The sequence below is a fragment of the Cyanistes caeruleus genome, chromosome 1 (assembly GCF_971803275.1).
Source record: "Cyanistes caeruleus chromosome 1, bCyaCae1.hap1.1, whole genome shotgun sequence".
Lineage (NCBI taxonomy): Eukaryota > Metazoa > Chordata > Aves > Passeriformes > Paridae > Cyanistes > Cyanistes caeruleus.
Window position 1 is genome coordinate 114,862,008 of NC_141701.1, and position 26,558 is coordinate 114,888,565.

At 37.2% G+C, this 26,558-nt stretch overlaps 1 protein-coding gene across 5 annotated transcripts in view; it reads right to left on the reverse strand.

Annotated features, from left to right (window-relative positions):
• Positions 1-26,558, reverse strand: part of UBE2E2 (ubiquitin conjugating enzyme E2 E2) — a 202,283-nt gene that overhangs the window by 165,284 nt on the left and 10,441 nt on the right. For all 5 annotated transcript variants that reach the window (XM_086851673.1, XM_086851685.1, XM_086851669.1 and 2 more), the window contains one exon: positions 23,127-23,177. In XM_086851673.1, coding sequence (XP_086707799.1) covers positions 23,127-23,177 — 51 coding nt within the window. The remainder of the gene's footprint in view (positions 1-23,126; positions 23,178-26,558) is intronic.

A 26,558-nucleotide genomic window follows, 5' to 3' on the forward strand; every position in this document is an offset into this window, starting at 1 on the left:
ACTTTCTACAATTTAAAAAGAAGCAGAAGTAAACCAGATGTTTACTTTTACAGAGAATCCTATTTTTCTCTTTCTCCCCTGCCCTCACAACCCCCAAAAACCCCAAACTGGGGATCAACTGGTAAAAACAGGAAACAAAAAAAAAAAGTGCCAGTAATCAACAGTTTATTTTGGGTTTGTGCCTTAGGGCTGAGTTCCCTTGGGGATTCTCTAATGTCTAATGTGGATTGTATTTGCATATTTATATTCCCACAGGGCAAAGGAATCTTCTTCATTAGTCATCTGACTTTCAAAAACTTCATATTAATTTACTGTCTCTGAAAACTCTTTTCTTCTGTCAACATTGGCTGAAATTTGGCCACTGAGGGTAGGGGACAGTACTGAGAAAGAAGAAGTGGCAGACAGGATTGACACATACACAGACAAACTGTACAAAAACACTAACCTAAAAGCACATCATCTGAGAAAGACAAAAAAATTCACACCTCTACACACACCAAAAGTAGGTAAAGAAATCTAGAACTGAGAAAACTCTTTAGTTTAATTCTAGCAAAACTGTCCCACTCACAACAGAGAGACTTAAATAGCAAGCATAATCTGAAATTCCAATTTCCTTAAAAATAATAAACACTTTGCTCTCTCATCTTCCTTCTCCAGAACATACCAAGCCCTACAATATAATACAGTTTTGTTTTGACTCTCTGTTCTGCCTTTAAATGTGGTCTATACTAACGTCATACAGCTGTATGACTTGTAAGGTGAATATTAACTCAACATACCTGACAGCTAAATTATCAACAACTGTAGGTTTGCACATATGCTCAGACACAGGGGAAGTATGCTATTAATTCCAGTCAAGCTTTTAGGAAAGTATGAGGATTGTGACAGAGGGCACTTTTATTTCTTTGGCTACAGCATACTAAAAGGTATGTCATTTATCTGTTGATCCAGAAAGATACTGCACTGTCTTCTTGTCAAAAAGATAGCTGAAAAACTTATGGAATGATCACAGTTCTGCAGGAATTAATACCCTCCTATCCTTTGACCAAAAAAATCTTGAATCTTGCCTGAATCAGGCACCTCACTGACAAAAGTCAACTGCTTTACCAGGAACCAGAGCTGAGACTACAGCCCCTCACAAAAGCACACCTTTTTTTAAAATTATTGCCTGCATAACAACAGCTCTATCAGATCTCTGAAGGGTGAAGTTCAAAGACAAACTCCATATCACTTAAAGAATGCCAGTCAGCTCACTGTCCTCCCACAGCACCTGGTATTTGGCAGTCTAAGGCACCGAACAAGAGAGAAAGTACCATGAGAATTGTCTGCTCTAGCTCTTTCCAAAACAGCAGATTGCTTAATACTGGAGGTACTTCCAAAACTCAGTTCCTTCTTAACACCGAACATATCCCTAAATAGGGACTTCTGCCTATCCAAAGGAAGTCGAGAAGTGTGTTTTGACCCTTTGTGCTGCTTGTGAGCTTATTCACTAGAGAAACTGTTGGATGAAATCGGCTCTCCTGTTCTCCAGACGATCCGTTGAATATGTGATGAAAGGGAACATGTTGCCCCCTGGCCACTGACACACAGAAGGAATAGCTACAAGGATTACAAGTGGGCTCTGAGCCATATGGTGTGTAGGCTTATTGTAGGAATTTAGCATTTTTTTAGACTCCTACTTTCCTGTCAAATTGGTTGAAATTAGCCACCGAGCTTCCTCTCTGAAGACTTTGGAAACAACATGATGATTGTATAATTTTTGCCATTGAAAAAGCAGATTAAAAATTACATAAAAATAACTTGAAAACTACATATCTGCTCATCATAAAGAAAAGAAGAGGAAGTAGTTATAGGAGGTGCTTTCACAAACTGGGATATTTATTGGAAGCTGTAGCTTTAATAAATGTGAGCCCAGCATTACAGAAATGAGCATATATTACAGCATACAAGCTTACTGCCATGAAGGTTTAAAATAGAGTTCAGAAGCTAAGCCAGTTTAAGTACATAGTAGTGCTCCATTATCCTTTCAGAGAATGGTACAGAGTACATATGACTGTCATACAAAAACATAATCTTATTTGCTATTTAGTTATTTCTAGAAATCCAATATTATGTTAGGATGTCTGCAAATATTACAAATGCTGTTTTGTGAATTAAACAACACATCAAGTAAAATAATATTATTGAGGTCTATACCTATAGATGATGAAAGGCTTCTAGCCTCCAGACAGTCATATGAAATGAATTTATTTTAAATGTATAATGACTGTATCTACTCTGTATGTTCATGTTTTATTGATACTCAGTCTGGAGAGGATATAAATTGTAAATCAGGCTTGTAGACAAAGCTGAATAAGCATAGACAGGTAAAGGGGCATAGGTAGAAACACAGCACAGTTCCTCATCCACCGATGCAAACAGAATACACTTGGCATTTCATTTCAGCTGAAAAAGTTTCATGCAGCAATCAGCTAAACAATATTATCTGTCCATCTGTAGTAGTATTCTGAATTTTTTTAATGGACTTTGTCTACCAAAACACAGTTCCCAGACTGTTCCCCATCAAAAGGTGAAGCTCAACCCCACAAACCCTATAATCAAGCTTGTTTTGCCTTTAACAGGGGTTTTTGCAATATGCCCTAGTACTCTGCATCACTCATGGTGAAGGGAGGTAATCAAGCCATCAGTTCATTCAGACCACTAAAAGGTATGCACAGGCTGTGCACTGACCTTCCAGCCTCTACTGGAACACACACAGGCACAAGTTTAAAGCTATCAACATGAATAATTCCTGGGGCATGCTATGGCCTTATACAATAGCTTGAAGGCTACCTTGGCAACTAAAGATTTCCTGATTAATACAGGATGTGTAACAACTCCAGCCATGTATGCACTTGTTACAGGCAGCTTATAGATACCAGGCATAAAGAATACTCTTTGAACAGAGTTTGGCCAAATGAAAAAAAAAAAGCAACAAAAAACCACAACACCAACCACAAAACAAACAGTACCCCCCCCCCGCCCCAAACCTAACAAATAAAAAAATTATAAAAAAACACCAAAAAACCGCAAAAACCCCAAACCATCCCAAAAATAAACACACAAAAGTAGAGGCATGCATCAACATGAGGGACAGCACAGAGCAACTGACATCCATTATATTATTCCCTATTATTGATAGTTGGAAGACACTCAGGAGAAAAAATGTCATACAGTGGGAAGTAAAGTGGACAGCAATTTAATATCAAGCACACAGGTAGTTTAATAATACCAGGGAAGAACATATCATGTCCAGACTTCTAAGCACCAAAGCAGCAGACCTGACTTGCCATCTGTGTGGTATCCCAGAGAGGGTTTGAGGGAAACAGGTGCCCATGCTGACAGTGGAGGAAGGGCTGGGAGAAATTAGGAAACAAGTTTTATGGGTTAAGCTGAAGCTTTGGGCTCAAAGCGCCAATCTGTATGCTCTGGAGTGTTCCTACACTGTTCCCTGGGCTACTGATGAGAGCACAGTGAAAAAACTGGTGTAGGGAAGAGCTCAAACTTTTTTTGAGAGGGATAACTTCTGGATTGAGAAGAGCTGATACTGGTACAGAAGTCATTGGGCAAGGGAGCAAGGGGGGATAATCAATCCATATGCAACCTTTTGGGATATGCAAGAAGCCAAGCATGCCATGTGTTTATGCAGCGTTTCTCTTTAATGTGGAAAAAAAATCCCTAAAAGAATGCTAGGATTCTTCTATAGACTGTGATCAAATCAGTTCCTGAAAGTAGTAGTAATATATTCTCTCTCAGAGAAAATAAAGTTTATTTGACTTACAATGACATTATATTATCACTGACTGATCTGGTTTAGGTTAGGGGAAAGGCTGGTATGGCAGAGACAATATTTACCACGTTCCAACCACACTCAATGGCTTGGTGAATCCTGAAACAAAAGTGATAAAGAAAACCAGAAATCTGCAAGGAAAAACAAGTAAGAAATACTGTGGATAGAAATGGTCTATTGCTCTGCCTAGACACATTTAAATAAAGAAACATCCAACAACATCATGATTACATCATGATACAGAAAGGTATGTCAGGAATCAAGTACACTCAATCAGAATTTCACTTAGGATTGAAGATGATGAATCATGAACTACAACTGAGGCAAAGAAGAGATAAAGGAAAAAAAATCACAACAGGCAGTTAGGCAGAATCAGCCAAAGACAGTTTTCCTTATGTCAGGAATAGACACAGAGAAGAACAAATGTTACTAGAATACCTTAATTTATTGACCACGGCTTTTAACTGCAGAGCATTCATCATAATTATCAGAGTCAAATAAGCTCTCTCTCACCACATGAAATGATTAAGTAGTTTGACTTCACAGTGGTAAATACAAGTGTAAATTTCTTTCAAAGCTGAACTACAAGAATATTAGGCTTAAAGAAATTAAAAAATTAACAAGAGATTCACACACTCTCCATGTTAGTAAGTAAATAAATAAATAAAATCAGGAACACTGACACTGGGGCTATGTAACTAGCACTGGTTATTTCAGGAACACAAAGTTTAATAATTGCCTTCTTCTTATTTTGTCCACACACAGTGAAATACGATACGCTGAGTGATGGTCAATAGCTCAAATTCAATTTTAACCTGTGGTAAAAATGTGACAAGATTGATAGCAATGTGCCATCCATTCTCATCAGTTACACTTAGTCCTCAGACTTCTATTATCCACAAATCCTGCTATACAATCAAAAAGAGAGAAGTACTGAATTATTTATTAAAACTGACACCATCAATTATGATCCCATATAAAGAGTCACCAAGCAGCCATTTAAAGAATTAGAGTGTACATTTTGGTAACTTTTGACCAGGTTAACAACTACTCTGGTTAGGGACCGGGTTGGAAGCTCTTCTTACATGTTTTATAGCTGGGAAGTTAAACTTGAAAAAGCATCACTTTCTGCCACTACGAAGTGGAGTCTTGTATGAAGTCTTGTATTTCTGGCCAACAAAACCCCCCAATAACTCCTTTTTCTTTTTTTTCTTCCCCTCCCCCATATCACCTTTTGGCATAATCTGACAGCTTGCAGAGGCATACCTAAAGCAACAGGCTTGTGTTTCCACATTGGAAGGCCAGCAACTCTGACCATCATCAATGCCAGGAGCCCCAGAAAATTAAATGGGGTACAGGTGCTATATCTTGTCAATCAGCTAGACCCATACACTTGGTACAAGCAAGGCAACCAGCAGCCTTGCTCCATTTCAGCACATGAAATCCCTTTTAATTTACACATGATTTTCATGAAATTTCTATCACCTTTTAACATCAGTGTGATTAAGTTCATGTTTTAAGAGACGTGAATAACTGTACTACTGTGGTGCAGAAATTCCAAACTACTAACACAACATTTCATTCAGAGGGTTACATTCCCAAAACATCCTGTCTAGACAATTATGCAAAACTGTGTCCCATTGAGGTATTCCCCAGTGTAACCTGGTGACTCTTGCTCTGAGTAAATACAGCCCAAACACACCTATGAAAGTCACTCCTTCCACAGCACCCAGCAGTAAGTGGGGAAACCTGGAAGCAATCTGACTGACAAATAATATATAACCCCTCAGATATATATGCCCAGAATGGAAAGCCTAGATTCACACTGTTTCTGTTTGGGATGGTGTATAAGACAAAGGCTGTACCTATAACAGTAAATTAAACATGCCAGGACTGCTGGCATTAAGGGCAGCTGGCTCAGAACAGCCTGTCCATACTCCCTTACCCTTTGAAGTATACAACTGTTGGGTGGCAATCTCCTTCAGTCTCCCTTCTCCCTAGGCACACTCAGAATTCGTTCACGAGAATACTGGTGGATGATGTGCAAAGCCTTGCCAGATGGTTCTAATAGGTCAGTAGTATCAATAACAACAGTCCAAAAACGCATTCTGGAGTTGATAATTCTACCCATAAAAACCTGAGTGGTGAGTCCAGAGGGTTCATCTCCCCTTTTTAACAAGAAGGGGAAAAACATGAACAAATAAACCAAGGGAGGTAACTGAAGTGTCTTGGACAAACCATGAAACACCACAAGGGATGGATATCTTGTTAACAAAAATATTAAATAGCTAGTTTTCGTAGTACTTAGGAAGAAAGAACAGAAGCTATCAGAGCAAGATGCTCTCAGCTTCAAGTACCCAAAATATTTTTGTTTGTCTTAATGCTATTGCAATTTTAGGTAATTACCATCACAAGGAACACTTTTCCCAAATTCTTGCTACTTACAACCCAGTAAAATCCCTTTGAATACACTCAGTTTGCTCCCTAATTTTCAACAGTTATTATCAACATTACATGGTTAATATAGCCCCTTTTTAGTTTCTGTGGTATGAAAAGGCCACTGCTATGTCACACGCTCTATTACTGGCATTTTTAATGATGAACAGGTATAACCACAAGGTATAAATAAAGTTTTGCTTAAACATATGACTATTTACAACATGAATGTTTATACAGGAACAAACTGGCTGCAAAGGTGCTCTTGTTAAATTTATCCTCTGGATTGGTTACTTAAAATTGGGTAACAATTTAAAAGCTATTTTCAAAAGGTTTTTCAGCAATATTTATTTCTTACATGAGGAATCATGTAGCTGTTTAGGAAGGGAAGTATCTCTTTTAAACAGTACTTGGATCATCATCAGCAGGACATCCCTCTCCTATTGTTACCCTTACCTAAAACAATGTTAAAGTTTCTCTGCCTGCTCTCACTGAACTGTAATTAAATAATAAAATTCCAACTTTAATAACAGAACTACTGGAGCAAACCACTCAAAGTCAGAAGGATTAATTCTTCAGGCTTCAATTTCAGAGGACCAATGCTTTACAGTATGGAATGGAACAAACTGTCCACAAATGAAATTAAAATGGTTTATAAAGTTAATGGACTGCAAGGAAAAACTGGGGGTTTTTTACATATATATATATATATATATATATGTACTTGATCAAATTGAAGCAAGAAAAAACAAAACCTACCAAAATGATGCAAAAACTGTATTCCAAATGGACCACTACACTTAGGCTTTTTTGAGATCTGAAGTTAGGTTTTGGTTTTGGGTATTTTTTTAAACAAAAAGTTCTGAAACAGAAGAACCATTGTTTAAAAAAACCCACATGCTCGTAAATTTTTAAACTTTACTCCTAAACTTTGTAAACTTTTAAAGATGTTTCAACACCAAATTACACATACATAATATTGACCCACATGCACTTATTTGACAGACTTCCAGATTATTTGTCAAGCAAAAAATCATCAAATAAATATATTTTTAATGTGGTCTATATGCTGAATTAATGTCTCCCAACCTTTTAGCTATACATTCCTCAGATAATTTCTTCATTGGTAAAAGATACTTCTATTTTCCATCTCAGAAAAGCCACTCCTGCCTCTTAAGAGCCATCGTCTGAAACTCTGTTCATTTGAAACAGTGCATGTGACATTACTGCAATGAGCCAATACAAGTCCAGACTTTTTATTAGTGCACTCAATGCTAGTTCTTTATGTAACCCACACAGTGCTCAATGTGTCATCAACAAGGCCTTTTTTTGAGGACTGAATACCACTGTACAGCAATTAAAGTTTAAGCATATAATTTACTCCCATTTTTTTTTTTTGTTGTTGATCTATTTGGTTATTGCTTTTAGAAGAAAATGAAAAGACCAGAATTTTTACTTCCCTCATATAAAAGAACATTTTGAGCAATAAGTGTGGAGGTTATTTAAACTATTTACTGCCATTCTGGCATGCCAGAGAGTGCGTGCTAGTGCAGACAGGGATCCTCCTTCATGCAGACCAGGACATCACTGCTAATAACAGAGGGTTGGCAATGCTGCAGGATGGCTCTGAGGTTAAGTGTTGATCGATCTCTTCCCGTATTTGGGGTTGGATGTGTCAGAGTATGTGAAGCAAGTTATAAGTTTAGGAAGGATTTCAGCTGTATCTATTTAGAATGCCTTAAGGTGCTGGCTGGCTCTTGGTTTTTATTCCAAAGGACATGGAATAAATCCAAAGGAGTCCAGTAACTTTCAAGTGTGTAAAAAAAAAAAAAAAACCCAACTAAATTGTAAAGAAGACTTCTTCAAGACTGTATATACAATTCAGTAACACAAGCAAATGGAAGCACTTAACAGTATTAAACTTCACTGTTATTAAAAGACAACTGTCAGCCACTTTCATTTATTAGGAGTCTGAGTATAAAACAGTGCAATCCAGGTGATAAAAATAGTTGCATGCTGCTCAAATGAAGTGGTTCTGTAAAATTTTCAGTCAAAGATTTAATTAGGGAATTTAAATGTCAGGCCAAAAATTAACTCGTTTCAAAAAGGGCAAAAGTTGTGCACATCCCTTCCATAGCTTCTCTTAAGTTCAGCCTTTAGTCAGTTATCTGCAAACACAAATCATATTCTGCTCCAAAAAAGAAACACTGCACCTGGTTTATAAAGGTATAACAAAAGTAAAATTTGCAATGACAATGTTTATACATTACATACAGGTAAACTCACAGAATGCCAGCCAACCACCACACATTGTCTGCTTTCAAACTGCATCTCACCTTCATTGCTTCGGCCCACAAAAAGGATAGAAACTGAAACTTAGGTTCTTTTAATGACCAACTCAAAAAAATGTTGGACTATTTACGCTTTTCAACAAGAAAAAGGAAACAAAGAACCCAACCCCAAAACCAACAAACAAATTACAATTTAATTATCACAGAATTCCAGAAACAGCAGAGGTTGACAAGGTGCTATGGAGTTCATTTTGCCCAAACCCCCAGCCAAAGTAGGGCCATCCCAGGACTGACTGTGTCCAGACTTCCTCTAAGTATTTCTGAGGATGGAAACTCTACAACCTCCCTAAGTGAGCTGTGGCAATGCTTGGTCAATCTCACAGTGAAAAAAGTGCTTTCTGACATTCAGAGAGAGCCTCCTGTGTTTCACTTAGTGCTAGTTGCTTCTTGACCTGTCACTGGGCACATCTGAAAAGAGCCTGGCTTCACCTTCTTTACACCTTCTTGGTAGTATTTATACTTCACTTGAAGAATTTATACTTCACTTCATAAGATCTCCGTGAATTCTCTCTTTTCTACAGAATTTCATCTTACAGAAGCTGTACAGCAGATGCCATCAAAAATGTTGTACAACATACATTTATCTTGCCTCCAAGATACCTTTATCTTTTGGGTTAAAGTAAGTTTCCTGTCTAATAAAATCAATGAAACCAATAAAATCTGAAGAGGTGGAGAAGTTAGCTACAATTAGTTGATATTTCCCCAACATACTACTTAGTTTTTGGACCTTCTGGTTTTTTGTTTTTTTCCTTTGGGAAGAAATAAGGAATAAAGAAGAAAAATGGACATTTATCTGAAGGCTTGCCTATGTATAAACCTCCACTGTTCAAGAAAAACACATAATTTAAGGCTACTTTTAGCTGAAATGCTCAAAAAGTTGGAAGAACATTTAGAAACAAGGTTTACACTGATTTGGTTTAAAAAACAATAGACTTAATACAACCCTAAATAAGACAGAAACTGAAGAATAAAAAAAAAATCTGGACACATTTTAATTAATATCAGTTTAAAACAAATTCAACTAATTTATCAGCTTCTGTAGCCTGCATATTTAGAAAAAGTTGATGATTCAAGTTGCTGTGTTAGGGGTATGAAAGAACATGTAGCAGAAGCTGGAAGAGCTTAAGTCTTGCAAGCCAACTGTTTTGCTAAAGGTTAAGTGAAATGGTGGGCAAAATTAATCTGTTAAACTCAGTGGAAATTTTAGGACTGAATGGCACTTACTTTTGAAAAACAGATGCTAATACACCGTCTCTCCACATATAAGCAGCAAATTTCCCTTTTTCTATTCAATAGAAAAGCATTTTTTGTTTCTTTTCGGCTTTATTTTTTGTTTCTAAACTTGCTTCCAACAAATTCAGGAAAGTAAGACTGAAAAGCAGTAACAGCAACCATTATGCAATTGAGTCTTCTCCCCATTACTTATCACACTGCACTGCTATTTCCAATTCCATTTTCTGTCAATCGATACACAGCCAGAAAGAATGCCTATTTTGTAGCCTTTGTAATTGCTACAATATAAATGCTGAAGTTACTTACCTATATCTTTGATAACCATCTGATTAAACATTTATTGTTCAAAAACAATTGTCTTTCTGACAGATATTTTTTCCTCTTTTCATTTTTGCATTAAGCAAGCTCTAATCAGTTTGGTAGTTTGTACAACACGTAGTATTCACCACGCTTCTACAACACATCCATTCAGCCCAGAAAAAAACCCCTTTCATGTGTATTTTTCTTAGTAACTCAGTGTAAATGGCTACTAAAATCTGACATTATCAGTGCCCTTTATGATAAGAAAAATGAAAGCATATCCTGAAGTAAATTAATAACCCAGCTAGACAGCTTCTGTAGTTGGACAGTCTCACATCACTGTGCTACTTAATAATCATGTCCGCGTGTTTTCTCTTTGAAACATTCTTCTGTTGCTGAGCTATAATAAACAAACCATGTATGGCTGATTATGCCACTGCACTAACAATTATGAGTTGGCCCTTTTCCATTTTGCTTGTTAAAATCTGCATTAGTCATGTGGAAAGCTACTAAGCCACACAGACTCTAAAAATGTTACAGGAACGTATTGAAGTATTTGGGACTGAAAACATGCCATTTAAGCACTTATGTTTCTTAGCCACAGGACTATAATGCATATGAAATAACAGAATTAACAAACAAGTGGTCTCTTGCCAGTTAAGTACTAAACTGTCCTCCTACAAAGTAATAATATGCAAACACCTTAGCCATGATTTTATGAATTGTCATGGAAAAAAATCATTCCGTTGACATAAACTGCTAAGGCAAGTTTATATTTACTTCTTAATGTTTTGAAAGTGACAATTCTATCATTTTACTGAGCTTTGTGCAAATTCTTGGCATATTTATAGTATAGTCTGTCTAGTAGAGTTACATCAGTTATTAATTTAGTCCAGAAATAGCATCAAATTAACATCCTAAATAATTTTAAAAGCCCCAAACAAACACCTACTTCACTGGAATATTAGCAACAAACAAATTGCTAAACATAGATCAGAAGTTTTCATGTGAATTAGGAAAAACTCAATGTGACAGTGCAGAAAAGAAAAGCAATGCAAGTATAAAGATATTTACTGCTGTGTCAAAAAAGTTCTCAAGGCTAGGAAACCCCTGCAACCAATAATTTTCAAATAGCACAGGAGGAAAAAACCAAATCCTCTCAAGGGGTAGCAGGTGGAATGAAGTGCATGTATTCCATTAAATTGAAATCTTTTGAAATCCACAATAAAATCTCAATCTGGAAGACCCTAGGATAAAAGGGGTTATGTAAATTGAATCAAGTCAGTCCCAGTTTTTGGGACAGCCCCATTGCTTTCTGGGACATAGAACTGCATTGCTGCATACATCCAGCTTCCTTCCTTAAAAAGCCATGAAGCTATCAAGAATACAAAAAAATCCAACCTTCCAACAAACAGCAATATTTGCATGTTTCTGCACTGTTTCTCTGGGTGCTGAGCTGCTGGCAATTCCCCAAGTGCAGAGGGAAAAAAAAAATAAAATTAAACTTATCTTTAAAACCACCATGAGATATGTGGAGCACAGAATAACCCTAAGAACTGGCAAATCCTGGTATGGATTGCAAACCCCTCAGGCTTGCCTATAAGGTCAGGTCACAGTGCATAAGCAGTCACATATAAGGTAATAGTACAACCGCTACAAGCAACCAGCAACATAAAAGAATTAGGATGCATTGACAAGAGGAACTCAACTTTGAAGTATTTCCCTTCAGCCCACACGCGGGGGGAGGAGGAACCCACTCGTGGTAAGTAAATAGCATGTTTTCACTACAAGGTCCATTAGTGGTATTTATATACAGCAATGACCTCATTCTTTAGCACGGTGAATAAACATGAGAGGAAAAAAAAAAATAAAGTATTTTGGTTGTGTATTTATCAGCGTTTGGGCTCATTTAAATACTACTTGAATAACAATTATCTTTCTCAGCTGAGCACAGCATCAGGTTGGCAGACTGTGCTTCACTTCTTCTCAAAGTGACAATTAACCTTGATATCAGTCTGCAAAGTGCTCTGTACTGGCAGCAGAATGAAATTATCATTATCATATAAATCATAAAGATTCTACTGAAACTGAGATAGCTGTCATCCCTCAGCTATTTGCATTCAGTAAGGAGCAAGCAGGTTGTTGTAGAACATCTTCAGAATGCGTCATCCTACAGCCACCACATTGTGGGCTTTTGAGGCTGCATTTGTAGCTACCTGAAAATGCAAGCCCCATATGTATGCCAAAAGACTCATGGTTTATATATATTATCAATTAAATATCACTTAGGGAGGTTTGTGATGCAGAAGGCCATTACACTTGAATCATGAATTTAAATCTGATTTACACTACAGTAATTCCAGACACAAATGAGATTTTCAAGTTGATTGTGTGATGCCTATTGGCTAGACAGTATTCCACAGCAATGACTCTTGTGATCACCTGACCTTATACTTTGAAATGTACTGTTTACAAACAAACAAACAAAAAGTAGCAACAAAAAAATCCCGAAAATTAACTTGGTTAATGCTGGATTAAAATTCAAAATAGCTCTCTTGCATTGACACTTAATCACTGTGTTGCGAGATTGTTGAGGAATGTACTTGGACAGCCAGAAGTGTAAGAGTTGTGTCCACAACAGCCCATTGAAATCCCGTATTACATAAATAAGTCCTCCCTTCTAGGCAGCCTGGACATGTAGGGAAGGAAGAAAATTGAGTCGTCTCCTCTAAAAATTTCCCACCTTCAAACATGTAATGACAAGTGACTGTGAAAATGTTTACAGCCATTTTTGATATGACACTTCATTTTTGTAATGTGCACACTGTGTGTCAAAGTGTTTTACTGTTCTTGCTGCTACCAACAGGACATTGCTGTGAATAAGACATGGCAGTGAAGCAAGCCCTCTTTTAGAAATAGTTTTATAGACTGACAGGTCTTATTTTATGTGTAACACAACACAAACAAACAAACAGCCAATTACAAGGAAGGACACCTTGGGTGTTGGGTTTTTACCCCCCTATACTAGAACCAAGTATTTTCTCTGAGCCAAACTACAGCAGGTCTCAGGACAGGGAGACAGAGAACCTGCTCTTTGTACCTGAGGCACAAAGTGACTGCAGGGATTGTTTTTGGCAGGCGGTGTGGCAGATTGTATGCAGGAGATACAAGAAGCCACGGCTGTGTTTCTGACCCAGCCAGCAATATGAGTTTTCGGAGAGGTGCAGTGCCAAGAAGTGCCCTCCCATGAAGTATTTTGAATGAGCAAAGCCAAGTGTGTGCCATGATGCCTACTGCAGAGAAAGGAACATATGCCAATGTAACACGGGGCAAGGTTAACTTTTCTCCTGTAATCAAAAGCCAGGCACTTCCGAGAAAGGTTGTTATGAATGCCCTGCTTTTCAAGCTATCCCACATAATGAAAACATAATGAAATAATGGGAAGGTCCACTTTCACACTGGAGTCTTTTTCAAAATTGCTGTGGAACGCTCAAGCCCAGCTAACTCCGGCCAACATTTTAACCTAGAACGCTTAATGAATCCCATCCACGGTTACTTCATATGCTGCTGCAAAACCTGGCACTGCGATTGCTGCAGTGATTCTGAAACCAATATTCCTACGAATCCACCCTGGCTGCAAGCCCCCAAATTCAGAAGGTTTTTTTAAATCCCTGTTTTGCAACCCTAAATGCCGCAGCTATGAGCTTAGCAATCAATTATTTATATCAACAAATCTGAAATTGCATACTAGGCAGACATCTAATTTTTCAGTCCTAAACTTCTCTGAAAATTAAATGTGTTACATTCCATCCATCTTCTCTGGAAGGGTTATAACATGCCTAATTTTGTAGGCAATACATATATTTATCCCATTTAGGCTACCTGAGATAGCAAATAATGAGATTGTACAGAATTTTATAATTCTCTGGATCCATCTATAATAAAATGAGCATACAGTTGACACCATATAGTTATCCCAAGCCCACTTTAATTATCTTTAACAAATATGTATCTATTTAACTCGGAAGTATAGAATCCTAAATACTGCCTTCTTATGTGTGAATAGACTAATCATAAACTAGTGTAATAATACACCTGAAAATAAAAGCCACTTTAGAATTAAAATATCTGAAAACGTAAAATCCACTTTGTTACCATAGGTTTTTTACATTACTCATAGAATTATAATATATGCAGAAGAAAATGCCCTGCTGTCATAGAAAGAATAAAATCTCCTTTGACAATTTTAAAGTTATAATAAAAAGGATAAAAATCTCTATTAGATTTATGATGTGAATATTCAGCGGTGTTTACTGTCAATACCTCTCAAACAAAAGTTAAATCAAACATCAGCTAATCTGGCAGAAATATCCCTCCTCCCCCAAAAACCAATGTGTACTAAAAATGAGGCAATCATTTTGAAAGAATGGGATTATTCACTGTTTCTCCACTGCATAACAACATTATTTTCTGATAAAAAAATATTTAATATGAAGTCACTACTGAATTTTATATAAAAAGACTGCCTACAGCAAGATAATCCAGAATAAATGTCTTTAAAAGCTTTAAAATTCTTAGAGGCTACACTAAGCTCCAAATTCCATAAAAGTTACAGTAAGATATAAATAATTTTTAAAAACCTCCATACAACATTAACACACAAACCAGAAAAAACCTTTAGAAATTTAAGTTGTCATCTGTGTTGTTAGTCCAAGAGTAATTGCTGTAACTGTATACAGCCTATTCTTCAAATATAACTCAATCTACTAAATTGAACAAAACCCCTTGTATTTCAGTATTACTTACAGAATCATCATTTTGGCCTCCACAATATTTACAACACTAAAAGTCTACAAGTGTCATGAAACTCACTTATCACTCACCTATAGCCCTCTCTAAGCACAGTATGTATCTCAAGTTAATAAAGGCCACATAAATATGGCTTTTGTGCCAAGCAGACAGTAAATTATGTATTTGACTACATATTTCTCCTTAAAAAAACAGAATGTTAACATTAATCAGAGGAAACTTCAGATTCTGGCATAAATTTGACTATCGCATAAAAGGTAATATTTAAAATACATAATGCCTTACCACACAAACACGAGCTGCCATATGTGAAGCACTGCTAAGCATGGTTTCTATTAAGCCAATACACAGTAACTGGCTTTTTTCCAAGCAGCATGGAAGTATTTAAAAACCCTGTTTAATCCAATTCCACAGCCTTGAAACAAAAATAAATTAAAGTGCTGCAAGAACTGTAAAAATGAAAAATTAAAGGCATGTAAATAAGTTGAAAAAAAAAAATTGTCGGAGAAAATGAAAACAAAGATTATTTCAAGTAGATATCTTAATTGTAATTAGTAACATTTGGCATGTTTATGATATGATTCAAAGCTGCAGCAAATTAGATACCCCAAAAAGCTTGTAACAAAGCTGCAAATGTGTAAGTACAGCATAAATAAGTTTTATTGCTCACCAAGAAAACAGCATCCAGATCAATTTCATAGTTTGCTTCCAAAGTATTGTAAAGCATGTTCTGTTCCTAGTTCACAACCTTTTAGTCCTAAACTCCAGCTTTTCTGCCAGATTTTAGAAAACAGTTTCATTAAAGTAAATCTATTAATTGTTAATCTGCACACATTCCATATATACCAAGAGCAAAAGAAAAATTACAGCATTGCCTTAGACTGTCATGACTATGCAAGAAAAAAATCCCAAAACAAAACCAACAACAACAAAAAACCAAAACAAACAAGCAGACAAACAATAAGCCCCCCCACCCCCCACCCTCCCCCAAAAAAATCAAATGCACTAAAAGTTAATATCTGTTAAAAAACCATACAATTGTGGTACTGGAACTGAGAAAGACTGGGGTTTTTTTTATTTTTTTACAAAGATTTCCAAAGGGAGGGCATTTAAGTATTACAGGGAAGAGCAGTATTCAAATTCTGCTCAAATGTGGTTTACTGAAGACAACAGTGTTAGGCAGTTACGAGATTGTGCCATTTATTGAAGAAAACAAATACTTCATTATACTGTCAGTCCCAACCAACAGACAAAATATCTTCCATTTCCCTCATTTATTCAATAATGAGCAAATTACTAAAGGGTAATGAGCTGCTAATAAAAGCATGTTTTTTACATGATTATCATGAAATGGCAGTGTCTGCTTGTTCAGTGCAATAGTACCTACTACAGTCACACTTTCAAATAATTCTTCTCTATCTAATTTCTGTAAAGAAATTAACCCTTACACACTTCTCATACTAGAAATTAGTCTACATTTAGGGGGGGGGGGAAGGAAAAACCCCACAAAAATAGCTAACTAAATATAAAATCTACACATTCAGGTATTTCTTTGCAAAGTCTCCTAGCAATGATGTAAAGTCTCAGACAAGGTAGTTTTGCTTCCCTTGCTGGCAAGCAATGATTATTTATTTAATGCACTTATTTTAGGGGTTGGGGGAAAGGGGTTTTTTTTGCATATGTGTGTGTGTGTATGTGTTTTATGAGGGCTTCATTGAGGAGATTACAAAAACATGCATATAAAATATTGGTTTTACAATATAAATAAAATTCTGGCCCACAGGAGAAACAAAACAAAACATATCTCCCACCCTAAACCAACACCTTTGTTTAGCTATTTAGGAGAAGGCAAAAGAAATGTCTGTGAAAGGTGGTCTGAAAAATTCTGAAGCTGAAAGCGTTGGGGACTGCTCTTGTACACTGTAGGAGACCGACTTACAAAGACCAGCTGCAAGTCAATATGAAACTGCTGGAAAAGAATTTCTCTGTTCAGAATTCCCCACATTAAAAGCATCAAAGTGTTTCGTTTTACTCTTGTTACAGTTCTTCACACCACCTTCCCCAACTTACAATTCAAGCCAGAGATTTAGTTATCTTCTACACTAAGCACATTGCAAATATCAAGGAACCCTCCCATGTCCATCACAGGCTGCTTTTTGAGCATTCTTCTGCCCTTTCCTGCTTCAAGGAACGTGTGATCTTCATGACCCCTCCTTATGCCCCGATCTCATTTCCCTGCTTCAGCTGCGCCATAGGATGCGCTCTGGCATCTCCCTGACCTTCCAAACCTGCGCTCACACGGTGCTTGCTGAAGTACCCTTGTTCTTCTCAAACACTACATTCTCTTTTCTTCTCCTGGGAGAGAAGTTGTCATCATTCAAAACCTGGGAGAACTGGCAGAAATCATGTGGAGGTATTGTTAAGCTGGGAGGTATTAATGGGTGTTGTCAGACAGTTCCTTACATCGTCATCACTGAGTGAAGTTGCCAGACCTGGCAGGCAGCCAGTGGCAGGTTCCCTTTACTGCCTTTCTTTTTTTTATTACCTCTCCTGCCTTCATGAAAGCTGCTAACATTTCAAGCCACCAATAGCCACAACACATCCTGAAGCTTTTGAGAGTTGCATGTAACCAATTCTAAAATTACCCCACAACCGCAAGCAATAATGCAATCAAGCAGATATTGAAAACTCAGTTTATTCAATTAAAAAAAAATGCAGTGCTCTCTAATAATTTTTAATATCAAACACAGATTTTCAAAGGTATCAGATTACTAAAAAAACTCAGCTGTATTTTAGAGGGCCTTCCAAGTGCACTGCATCTTGACACATGGAAGACCCATGAAAAGAAACATCTGTGTTATTTTTTAAAAACAGATGCTCTGTAAACAATATGACATTGAAAGGTCACTTTTACAGTGAAAATGAACAGATATATTGTAAGAAATGTTTTAATATAGTTATATGCTTCAGAGCTTAAAGCACAAATTATCGTTCTGCATTGTCTTAAAAGAAAGTAACTAAATGTATGAAAAGTTTACATATTAAAAAGTAACCTGACACTTTTCATCCAAGGTACTTCAAGGTAGCAAGGTAATAAAATCTAAAAATCTCATCAGTTAAATAAACCCCAGCCACCTAATTCAAGTGATAAAATACAGTATGGTTGCTATTATAAAATATAATCCCAGTGTGATTGTTAACTTGCATATCTTTGGGATATGTTTCTTGCTTCTTCTGAAGCAGAAAGGAACTCAAAACTAAAACAAAGCAGTTGCAGTGAACACTCAAAATTTTCAACCATGCCTATCCTTGAATGTTAATACATCATGGATTTAAAACCAACAGAATCCTGCACCCTAGTATAAACCACTTTCACGCTTATCTTTTTGACCAAGTTTTGCTATTTGCTGTAAATTCTAAAGAGACCAGGCTAAGGCATATACAATGTTCTGTGTCACATGTTCTCAAGAAAGTGACTAGCAGCAGATCAAAATAAGTCTATTCAGGCAGACAGTAAACTCCATGAGTAACACAATGGGAAGAGAGCCTGAATTCAGGCTGGAAATGTTTGCAAAGAAAAATGTTCAGAGAAAGCATTTCTTACCCCAGTTTTTCATCCTGCTCACACATTAGCATCACAGCCGTACGCCCGTGGCAACAGACTGATGCCTCCCCAAGTCAAACAATCAAAGTCACTGAGCACAATTGCAGGGTAGATACTGGCTGTACCTGCTGCTCCAGGTCCCTTCACTTCCCTCCCTCTGCATTTCAAAGCAAGGCTGACCATCTTCTCTCTCTCACAGTCTCTCCCTGATACTGTGTTTTCTGCTTTCTATTTTCTGCTCCTGACACTTGTGCCATCTCTTTAGCTTCAAAGGAGCACAAGGTAGGAGTTTAAATGTGGCCCTGAGAACAATAACTGAAATTGCTGGAATTCATGGAGTTGTGAAGATCTCAGCCTCAACATTTCAGCAAAACCAGAGTCTAAGCAGTACTAAACAGAAATGCTGGACTCCATAGCATCATTAATAACACAAGAGATATCCATGAGGCACACTGACCTCTCTCCCTAAGCCAAACTGAAAATTTCTGCCATTTCACTTGGCTCTTCTCAACATTATCCCAACAAGAACTCTTTTAAGTATTATCAGTGTGATTAGTTTTCAAAAGCAAAATACTAGAATAACATATGCAGGTTGCTTATCAGTTTTGCAGACAGTATAAAAAGCAAGAAATTAACATCATGATTCCAAACAAATGGAAGCGGTAAGACTACACACAGGATTTTAAGCTGATTGCTTTGGAATGAGAGTCATTCTGCCCACCAAGCTGCACAGTCCTTTTACAGCATATTTCTGAGCCTCAAGCATTAACTATATTGCTAGAGGATAAAAGAAATGAAATGTAAAAAACATAATAGAAATTGCAGTAAATACACAGAAAAGTGAAGAATGCTGAAAATTACACTAGGGAACACCACAAGAAAACGTGAAAGGGAAGACAGGTAATATTGGTGACTTAATAGGAAAATTTTGAGCGGTTGCTCCAAGTGGTGTCCACAGAGAGCTGCTATTCACTTCACACTGGCTCTCTTTGTTTCCAGCAGCTAAGTTCACATTGAAAGAAGCTAAAAATACATGAAATACTTTCTAAATATTATTTTCCCATATAAGCAATTGGTATAAGTTGACACAGAGATGGTGTCCTCTTGCCAGTGAAAAGGGAAATAGTATACAGTAAGTTGTATTCTATGAAATCTTTTGTCTTATGTACAATGCAGCCAAAAATATGTTTAAGTTTGAAAAGGCATTATTTTAGCTACAAATATTTCCAACTGTTCCCCTCTTTCAGTAAGCCAGTATAGGAAAATGACACTTAAATATGAGGATCTTAGCACCTGTGAGAAAAGCTATATTCTGCACTACTCAGGAGCATAATATGTTTGCCATTTCTAGCAATCAAGCTTTGGTATTTCAATGAGAGGAAAAGCAAGACAAGAGTGGCAAATGTCTACAATTTTGGTATACCATTTCCTGATAAACCAAAATTTCACAATGCTGCAGATTTAAAACATAAATGTATCTGCTTTGCATTCAGGACCCTCCTTGAGAGCAAATTCGGCTCAATACAAAAGTAAAATGGGGGGTGGGATGGGACAACACATACTGAAAAACATCCAGTTCTTTCTGTAAAATGTGAAGTATAACAGGCTTTTTTATGACATGCCTTCCTCCAAAAATAGCAATGATTACACTGCTCAACTCCCACAGCCCCCCTCCTCAGCTTGGCTTTTTTACATGTAGAACAATATACATTCTCAGTCCTGAGGAAGGAGCTGAAGTTTGTGGAGCCAAGAGGACTCTCTCTATTGCCCAGTACCCAAACTACAGAAAAGGAAGACAGGCAACTCTAATTTCTTATAGTATTAAATCTTCTTTTACAGCCGAAGTGACAGATTTTTTAGGAACTCTGAAACCCACAGCTTTCCACAGTTTTGGAAAGAAGCTGCAAGTCCCAGCAGTGATAATCTGCCAAGCCCAAGGCACATTTGTGAGCAAGACATTTTTTGCCTTCCCGACAAACACGGAGATTGTACAGTCTATTCTCTTCACAGGGATGAGGCGGGGGAAATGTTAAGATCACAGCTGCTGCGGCAGTGGAAGCTGCAGCTGCCTTGGAGCCTGCAGCGACTGTGTAGCCTACCATGCAATTGAGGCTGTGCTACAGATACTGCTCCGTTTGGGGCTTTCCTCATGAATGGCAGAAACCTGAAGCTTTGGCCTGCTGTAGTTAATGAAAAGTCTTGCAAATCATCTTGCAATACTCCACCTAAGTTCCAATTCAGCTCAACAGCCTTCCTATCAGAACTTCCTAAGTAGCTACTTAAGACAGCTGTATTCTTGAATAATACTTTCTTCACACTTTCTATTACATTTAGTTTTCAGAATTATCACATTCCTATTGCCCAGTCAGGATTTATTTTATACATGAAAGAGTACACACAGTAGGGCAAGATGGAATCACAACCATTTCAAGTAACCTACATCTGGAATGAACTTATCTTTTTGAAATATGGTTGGGATTTTTAATAGAAAAAGCTAACATGTCTTTTAACAATGACTTAAATTTCACTAAAACCAAGAAAGGATTTATCAGTACTTTAGGGTAAGATAAACTGTACAAGAACTCAGCTTTCCTCATTATTTTCAAGAGTCATGCCTGGCAGATGTATTTATTTTGTAATGTTTAACTATAATAGAAAATAGATGAAGTTCAAATGAAAACACTGTTTAGACTATGTCAACAAAACATAAAACTAAATGAAGTGATTCTGTATTGACTATAAAAACATATTTGCTAATAGTGAAGTTATGGTTATCTATCAAGATCACAACATGAAGTAATTCTGCATCTTAAGAACTGTGTTAAAGCAGCAGACACATGAAGTTAGATGTAATTTTGTGATTTTGCAAAACAGTATCATGGAGTGCACTTTATTGCTATTTCATCATTAGTGTAAATAATTCAACAAACCCAGGAAACCTCCAGCTCACTTGTCTTTTGTAAATTGCAAGTCACCAAAGGGCTTTCTACTAAGAAAGCCAATGCTTACTTTACACTTGGTAGCAAAAAAAAAAAAAAATCAAATATAATAGTATCTTGTATACTGAAACAACTGCTTTGTTATAAAGAGAAGGCTTCAGAAACTAGAAAAAATGATACTGCTGTAAAAACCTGTAAGCCTTTTACTCTCAGTTCAAAGACTTAAGCATTCTTTTACAACAGACTGAAGTTTCATATTCATCTCAGCAAATCAATCCACTAATAGGCATCAGTCATCAACACCGAAGTTAAATTTGCCACATGAAACAGCTTTGATGTGATTGAAGACTCACACACAGTCGTAAGCATGACAGAACAGCTTAGCTATTAAAATGTTTTATCCAGCAAAAAACCGTTCGTCCTAATTGACTGAAATACTCTTTGAATGCTATTATTGCCAGGCTACTTCACTAAGCAGTGCTTTGGTACATAGCCACTTGACTTGTATCTTGAGATCCAGCACAACCACATCAAATCTTATTAGAGTATTTTCTTACACATACTTTTGTCAAGAGACCAAAACAATAAAGCTGACTGTCACTTTTACTACCAGTTGCTTAGTTAATTCGATACTGAAACATACTGGGATTCATTGTAAAAGCTGCATGCAATCAGCCATTTCTATCAATCTTTCTTTTTAGTGCATTAACAGAATGAAACCTACTAACCACATCAGTCGACATGGGTTGGCAGGACTGGATGGAAGCTGTTCTTCTGCACTGAGCCCAGCCTCTCACCACAAGAGGTGCAGTAGCAGGGACTCCTTTAAACAGCAATGTGCAGCCCTGGCCCAGCTCCAACACTGACCATATGTCACAAGCTGACAGATAAGAAGCCTGAGACAGCCATCTGAAAACAACTGTATCCAGCCCCAGCCACCAGACAGTGAGGGTTTCAAGGTCTACCTCATCACTCATTTCAAAGACAATTTTAAGCACACCAGAAGTAAATATACCTGAAAAAAAAACCACAACCCACCCCTCCCAACCAAAGTAAACCAAACTAAACTAAACCAAACCAAACCACAACAAAATAAAAAACCCAAACCAAACAAGCACAGAGTCATTACCAGAAAGTCTATATGATGCTACACCTTAATTCAGGAAGTGTCCATCAAATATTGCAACTGATTGCCACAAACATAGTCAGAAAAGCACTAACATTTTGTGTCTATAACATTTTCTTCTCTCTATTATATTCACTGTGTATTAACAACTTGCAGGAGAAAGGAATCAAATATACCAAGCAACTGCCACCAAGACTAAATTTTACTGATTCAAACAAAATACCATTGATTTAGTATCTGAAATGAAGGGTGATTTGACATTTGCCCTGTATCTATTAATGCATCACAGAGTTCATCCATTTATGCCACTACTTTGGCTACCAGAACGTATGTCATATCAATTCCTTATCTGTAGGCAACATATTATCTATCACCTCTTATTCCAAAGTTACTAAATAATCAGCACAAAGGAATAGCTAAAATTTACCCCTATGCAATTTTCACAGCTCCATACATTTCATTTCCATATTCCAAATTAATAAAATCCATGTGAACTTACCTACAGTTCGGAGGAGGGTCTAATGTAATTTCTGCAAGTTCTTTCTGAATTCTTAAGAGAAAAAAAAAGGTATTATCAGGACTTTTTTAAAAATCTGTTTCTTTCAACTTTATGAACATTTCTACATCAATCAATAGTAACAAAATATAACTGTTAGAATTTCTGACTGAAAGCTGATCTATGTTTCATGAAACTGTGCAAGAATATGTAGAAGTAAAAAAACAATTATTTTCTGAAAAATTAACCTCCAATATGGAACAAATGCCATGAGCAGCCACCTAGAAAATCACATTTTTTCCATAGGTCAAGATTCTCAGCTCCTCTGCTCACTTACACACTTAATTACTAAATGTCTCATATATACCCTCCTTTTTTCTATTTCCGCTCGGACTATATATTTTATAGTTCTTGCCTTCCAGAATATTTAGGTTCTTAATGCATATTGTACTGGCAGGACAAAACCCCCTGACTCGAAATAAAACTGCCCAGAATAAGCCCACCCAGGACTTCACAGCCTCCTACATATTGAGGGGTTGGTTAGGGATCCCCCAAAGAGAAGTGCTCCAGCTCCCTGGTCCCTGGGGACCTGTGACCGGACTTTCTCTGATACCTGCCTTCTTTTTACTGATGGGACAAAATTGGGTAAATGCTATCCCAGATACAGTCTAATGAGAGCTGAGTAAAGGCAGATAAATCTCTTTCATCTGTCTATGGACTGTGCTTTTTTTCATGCCTCCTGGGAGGCAGCCCAGCCTTTGTCACTGCCTCACACTGAGCCTGCTGTCTGCCAAGGCCCCCACGTCCTTCTGAGCAGAGGTAATCCCCAGCATATATCTGAGCAAGGGGTAAGCCCTCCTCACGTACACGGTGTTCATTTGTCCTTGCTGAATTTCATGAGTTCTCTGTCAACCCTCTCCTGCAGCCTGGCCAGATTCCTCTGAGCCGCAGCCTCGCCCCTGTGTGTACAAACTGCTTGTCATCTGAAAACTTCTCAGTGTGCTCTGCCACATCCTCCAGGTCACCCATAAAGACATTACAGGCATCCTGCCAGAGTTCTTCCTCCAGGGAGAGCAACTTTGTTGTTAAGGATTTCTGGACATTCCCAGGCTGATGTTTCCCAGCCAAGTCCTTGAATACCTGATCTCTGCCACAGCTGGCAGTGGGGGCTCTTTTCCTTTACACCAGCATCTGCATGAGAGCCAGTATCTTCACCTCTGAAGAAGACTGTATCCTATTCTGCATACTTAGAGTTCCCAAAGACACTTGTAGGGATTTACAGCTCCCAAAAACTTCCAGAGTATTATACCATAAGCAGGACTGTGAATGCCACCTTCCCTATAAACTATGTCCAAATCTTTTTTTTATAGGCTACTTCAGTGCAAAAACATGAACGTTTAGGAAGAGGAAGGAAAAGAAAATTAAACATAGCCTCAGTATTTTCTTCTTGCCTTTTCCTTCACAAGATTTCATGCACAGAGCAGATTGCTATTCTTATTACTCCCTACACTAGAAAAGAAATAATACCACTCAAATTCCCGACTGGTGCTCAAGCCACAAGCCAAAGGTTCAGGTCTGACCTATACACTTTTTGCTAAAAATGATTGCTACTCATTTTGCATATAAATTCAGGTAAAGAAAATGGCTTATCAAAATAAGCATTCAGGTATACTGGCATATATAATATAAAAATGAGCTGTTTAATTCTTTATATAATGTTACAATCCAACACAATCTCACATGTTAAGGAGTCTCACAGCCACTATCAAAATTCCCCTTATGCCACTATGAATTGATTTTATGGCTATAATGAATAAATGAACCAACAGCAGTAGAAAAACTGGCCTGAACCAGAAACTCAAGCCTTTATCATTCACATTCTGAAGTAATTAGGACATACGTGGGCAAGATTTGTAGGCAGAGGTAATAATCATTTATTAAGACCTGATGAGATCATTGTAAAGACAAAAATACTCTTCCAGATGCTTAGGTTTTCTTCTAACTTCTATGCATATAAATTACAGGCAAGGCAAATGGCTTATCAAAATAAGCGTTCAGGTATATTGGCATATATAATATAAAATGCCCCTGAACGTACCAACTGCATGCACCCAATGTGGTGCCATCTGAAAACTTTAGAGGGCATTCTGCCATATCCCCCAGGTCACCCATAAAGACATTACAGGCATCCTGACAGAGTTTTAACTCCAGGGAGAGCGACTTTGTTGTTAAGGATTTCTGGACGCTCCCAGGCTGATGCTTTCAAGTCAAGTCCTTGAATACCTGATCTCTGCCACAGCTGGGTGTATATACCCTACATACACACAAACACACAAAGATAGTTCTGTAGAGAGGGAGAAATTTGATCTTTACTTCCTTTTTCTGCTTATGGAGATGTTTGTACTGCCAGCATACAGAATTTCTCCAATAAATATCATAACTTTCTTATAAAAATACAGGCACAGTCTGCTTAATCCAGCTCAAAATCATCGTAGAACACCGAAAGTCATCCCATTTTTTAATTAGTGAAGTTTAAGCACAAAAAAAATGTTGTTTTAGAGCAGTCAGCCCATATAAACAATCCTAACAAATCACAACTTTTAGGAGGGATCTTGTAACTTCTTCTGTATATTACAAAATTCTGCCATAATTTTGAAATTTATACTATCACAAATTCAAACTACAGAAAACCTAGGTTGCACAGAAACTTTAATTTTGTGGTTTATGAGCTGTTTTGCTTTTTCAGTCTTTTTTGAAGTTATAGAATGATGGCATTGCACTTTATTATAGTCAGAGACCATTCCTTTGTTTTACATATAGTAGTAAAAACAGTTAATATTTCTTGGCATTACAGTATGAGGCACATCAAGAATGGATTGACAACTTAACAACTTCAGTCCTAGATCAAAAACTTTACATTCTTCCTTCTAAATCCTAACCCACATTCCTCACATTCTGAAAACAAAATGGTCTCTCATTTTCTCCATCTGTTCTAGTTCAACCCAAAACTTCTAATGCCAAGAGCACTAAAATGGCCCTTTATCAAGTTATTGTATGATTGAGCAGACACGGACAAATCACCTTCCTACTTCAAAACGTAAAAATTGATCAGGTGGCACTGTCTGTGTTCAAAAGACATCATTGCTCTTGCAAACATCTAAGACAAAGAGATGTTTAATTCATGATTATTTTTATACAAACAAGATAAACATATTAAGACAGTATTGTCCATCAGTTGCTCCTCAGCAAGCTGTCCATGTTTATTCCCCTACACTATGGCGTCCCAAACTAAAATTAATTTATACACCTTGCACCTCTTTTGTTGCAACCTTAATTTACCTTGCATTCATGCTGAGAGCTCATTCATAAACAGTTTCTGTAGAACAGCTGACACGTAGCTTGTTCACATGTCACAGCATTCAAAGCTACAATTAA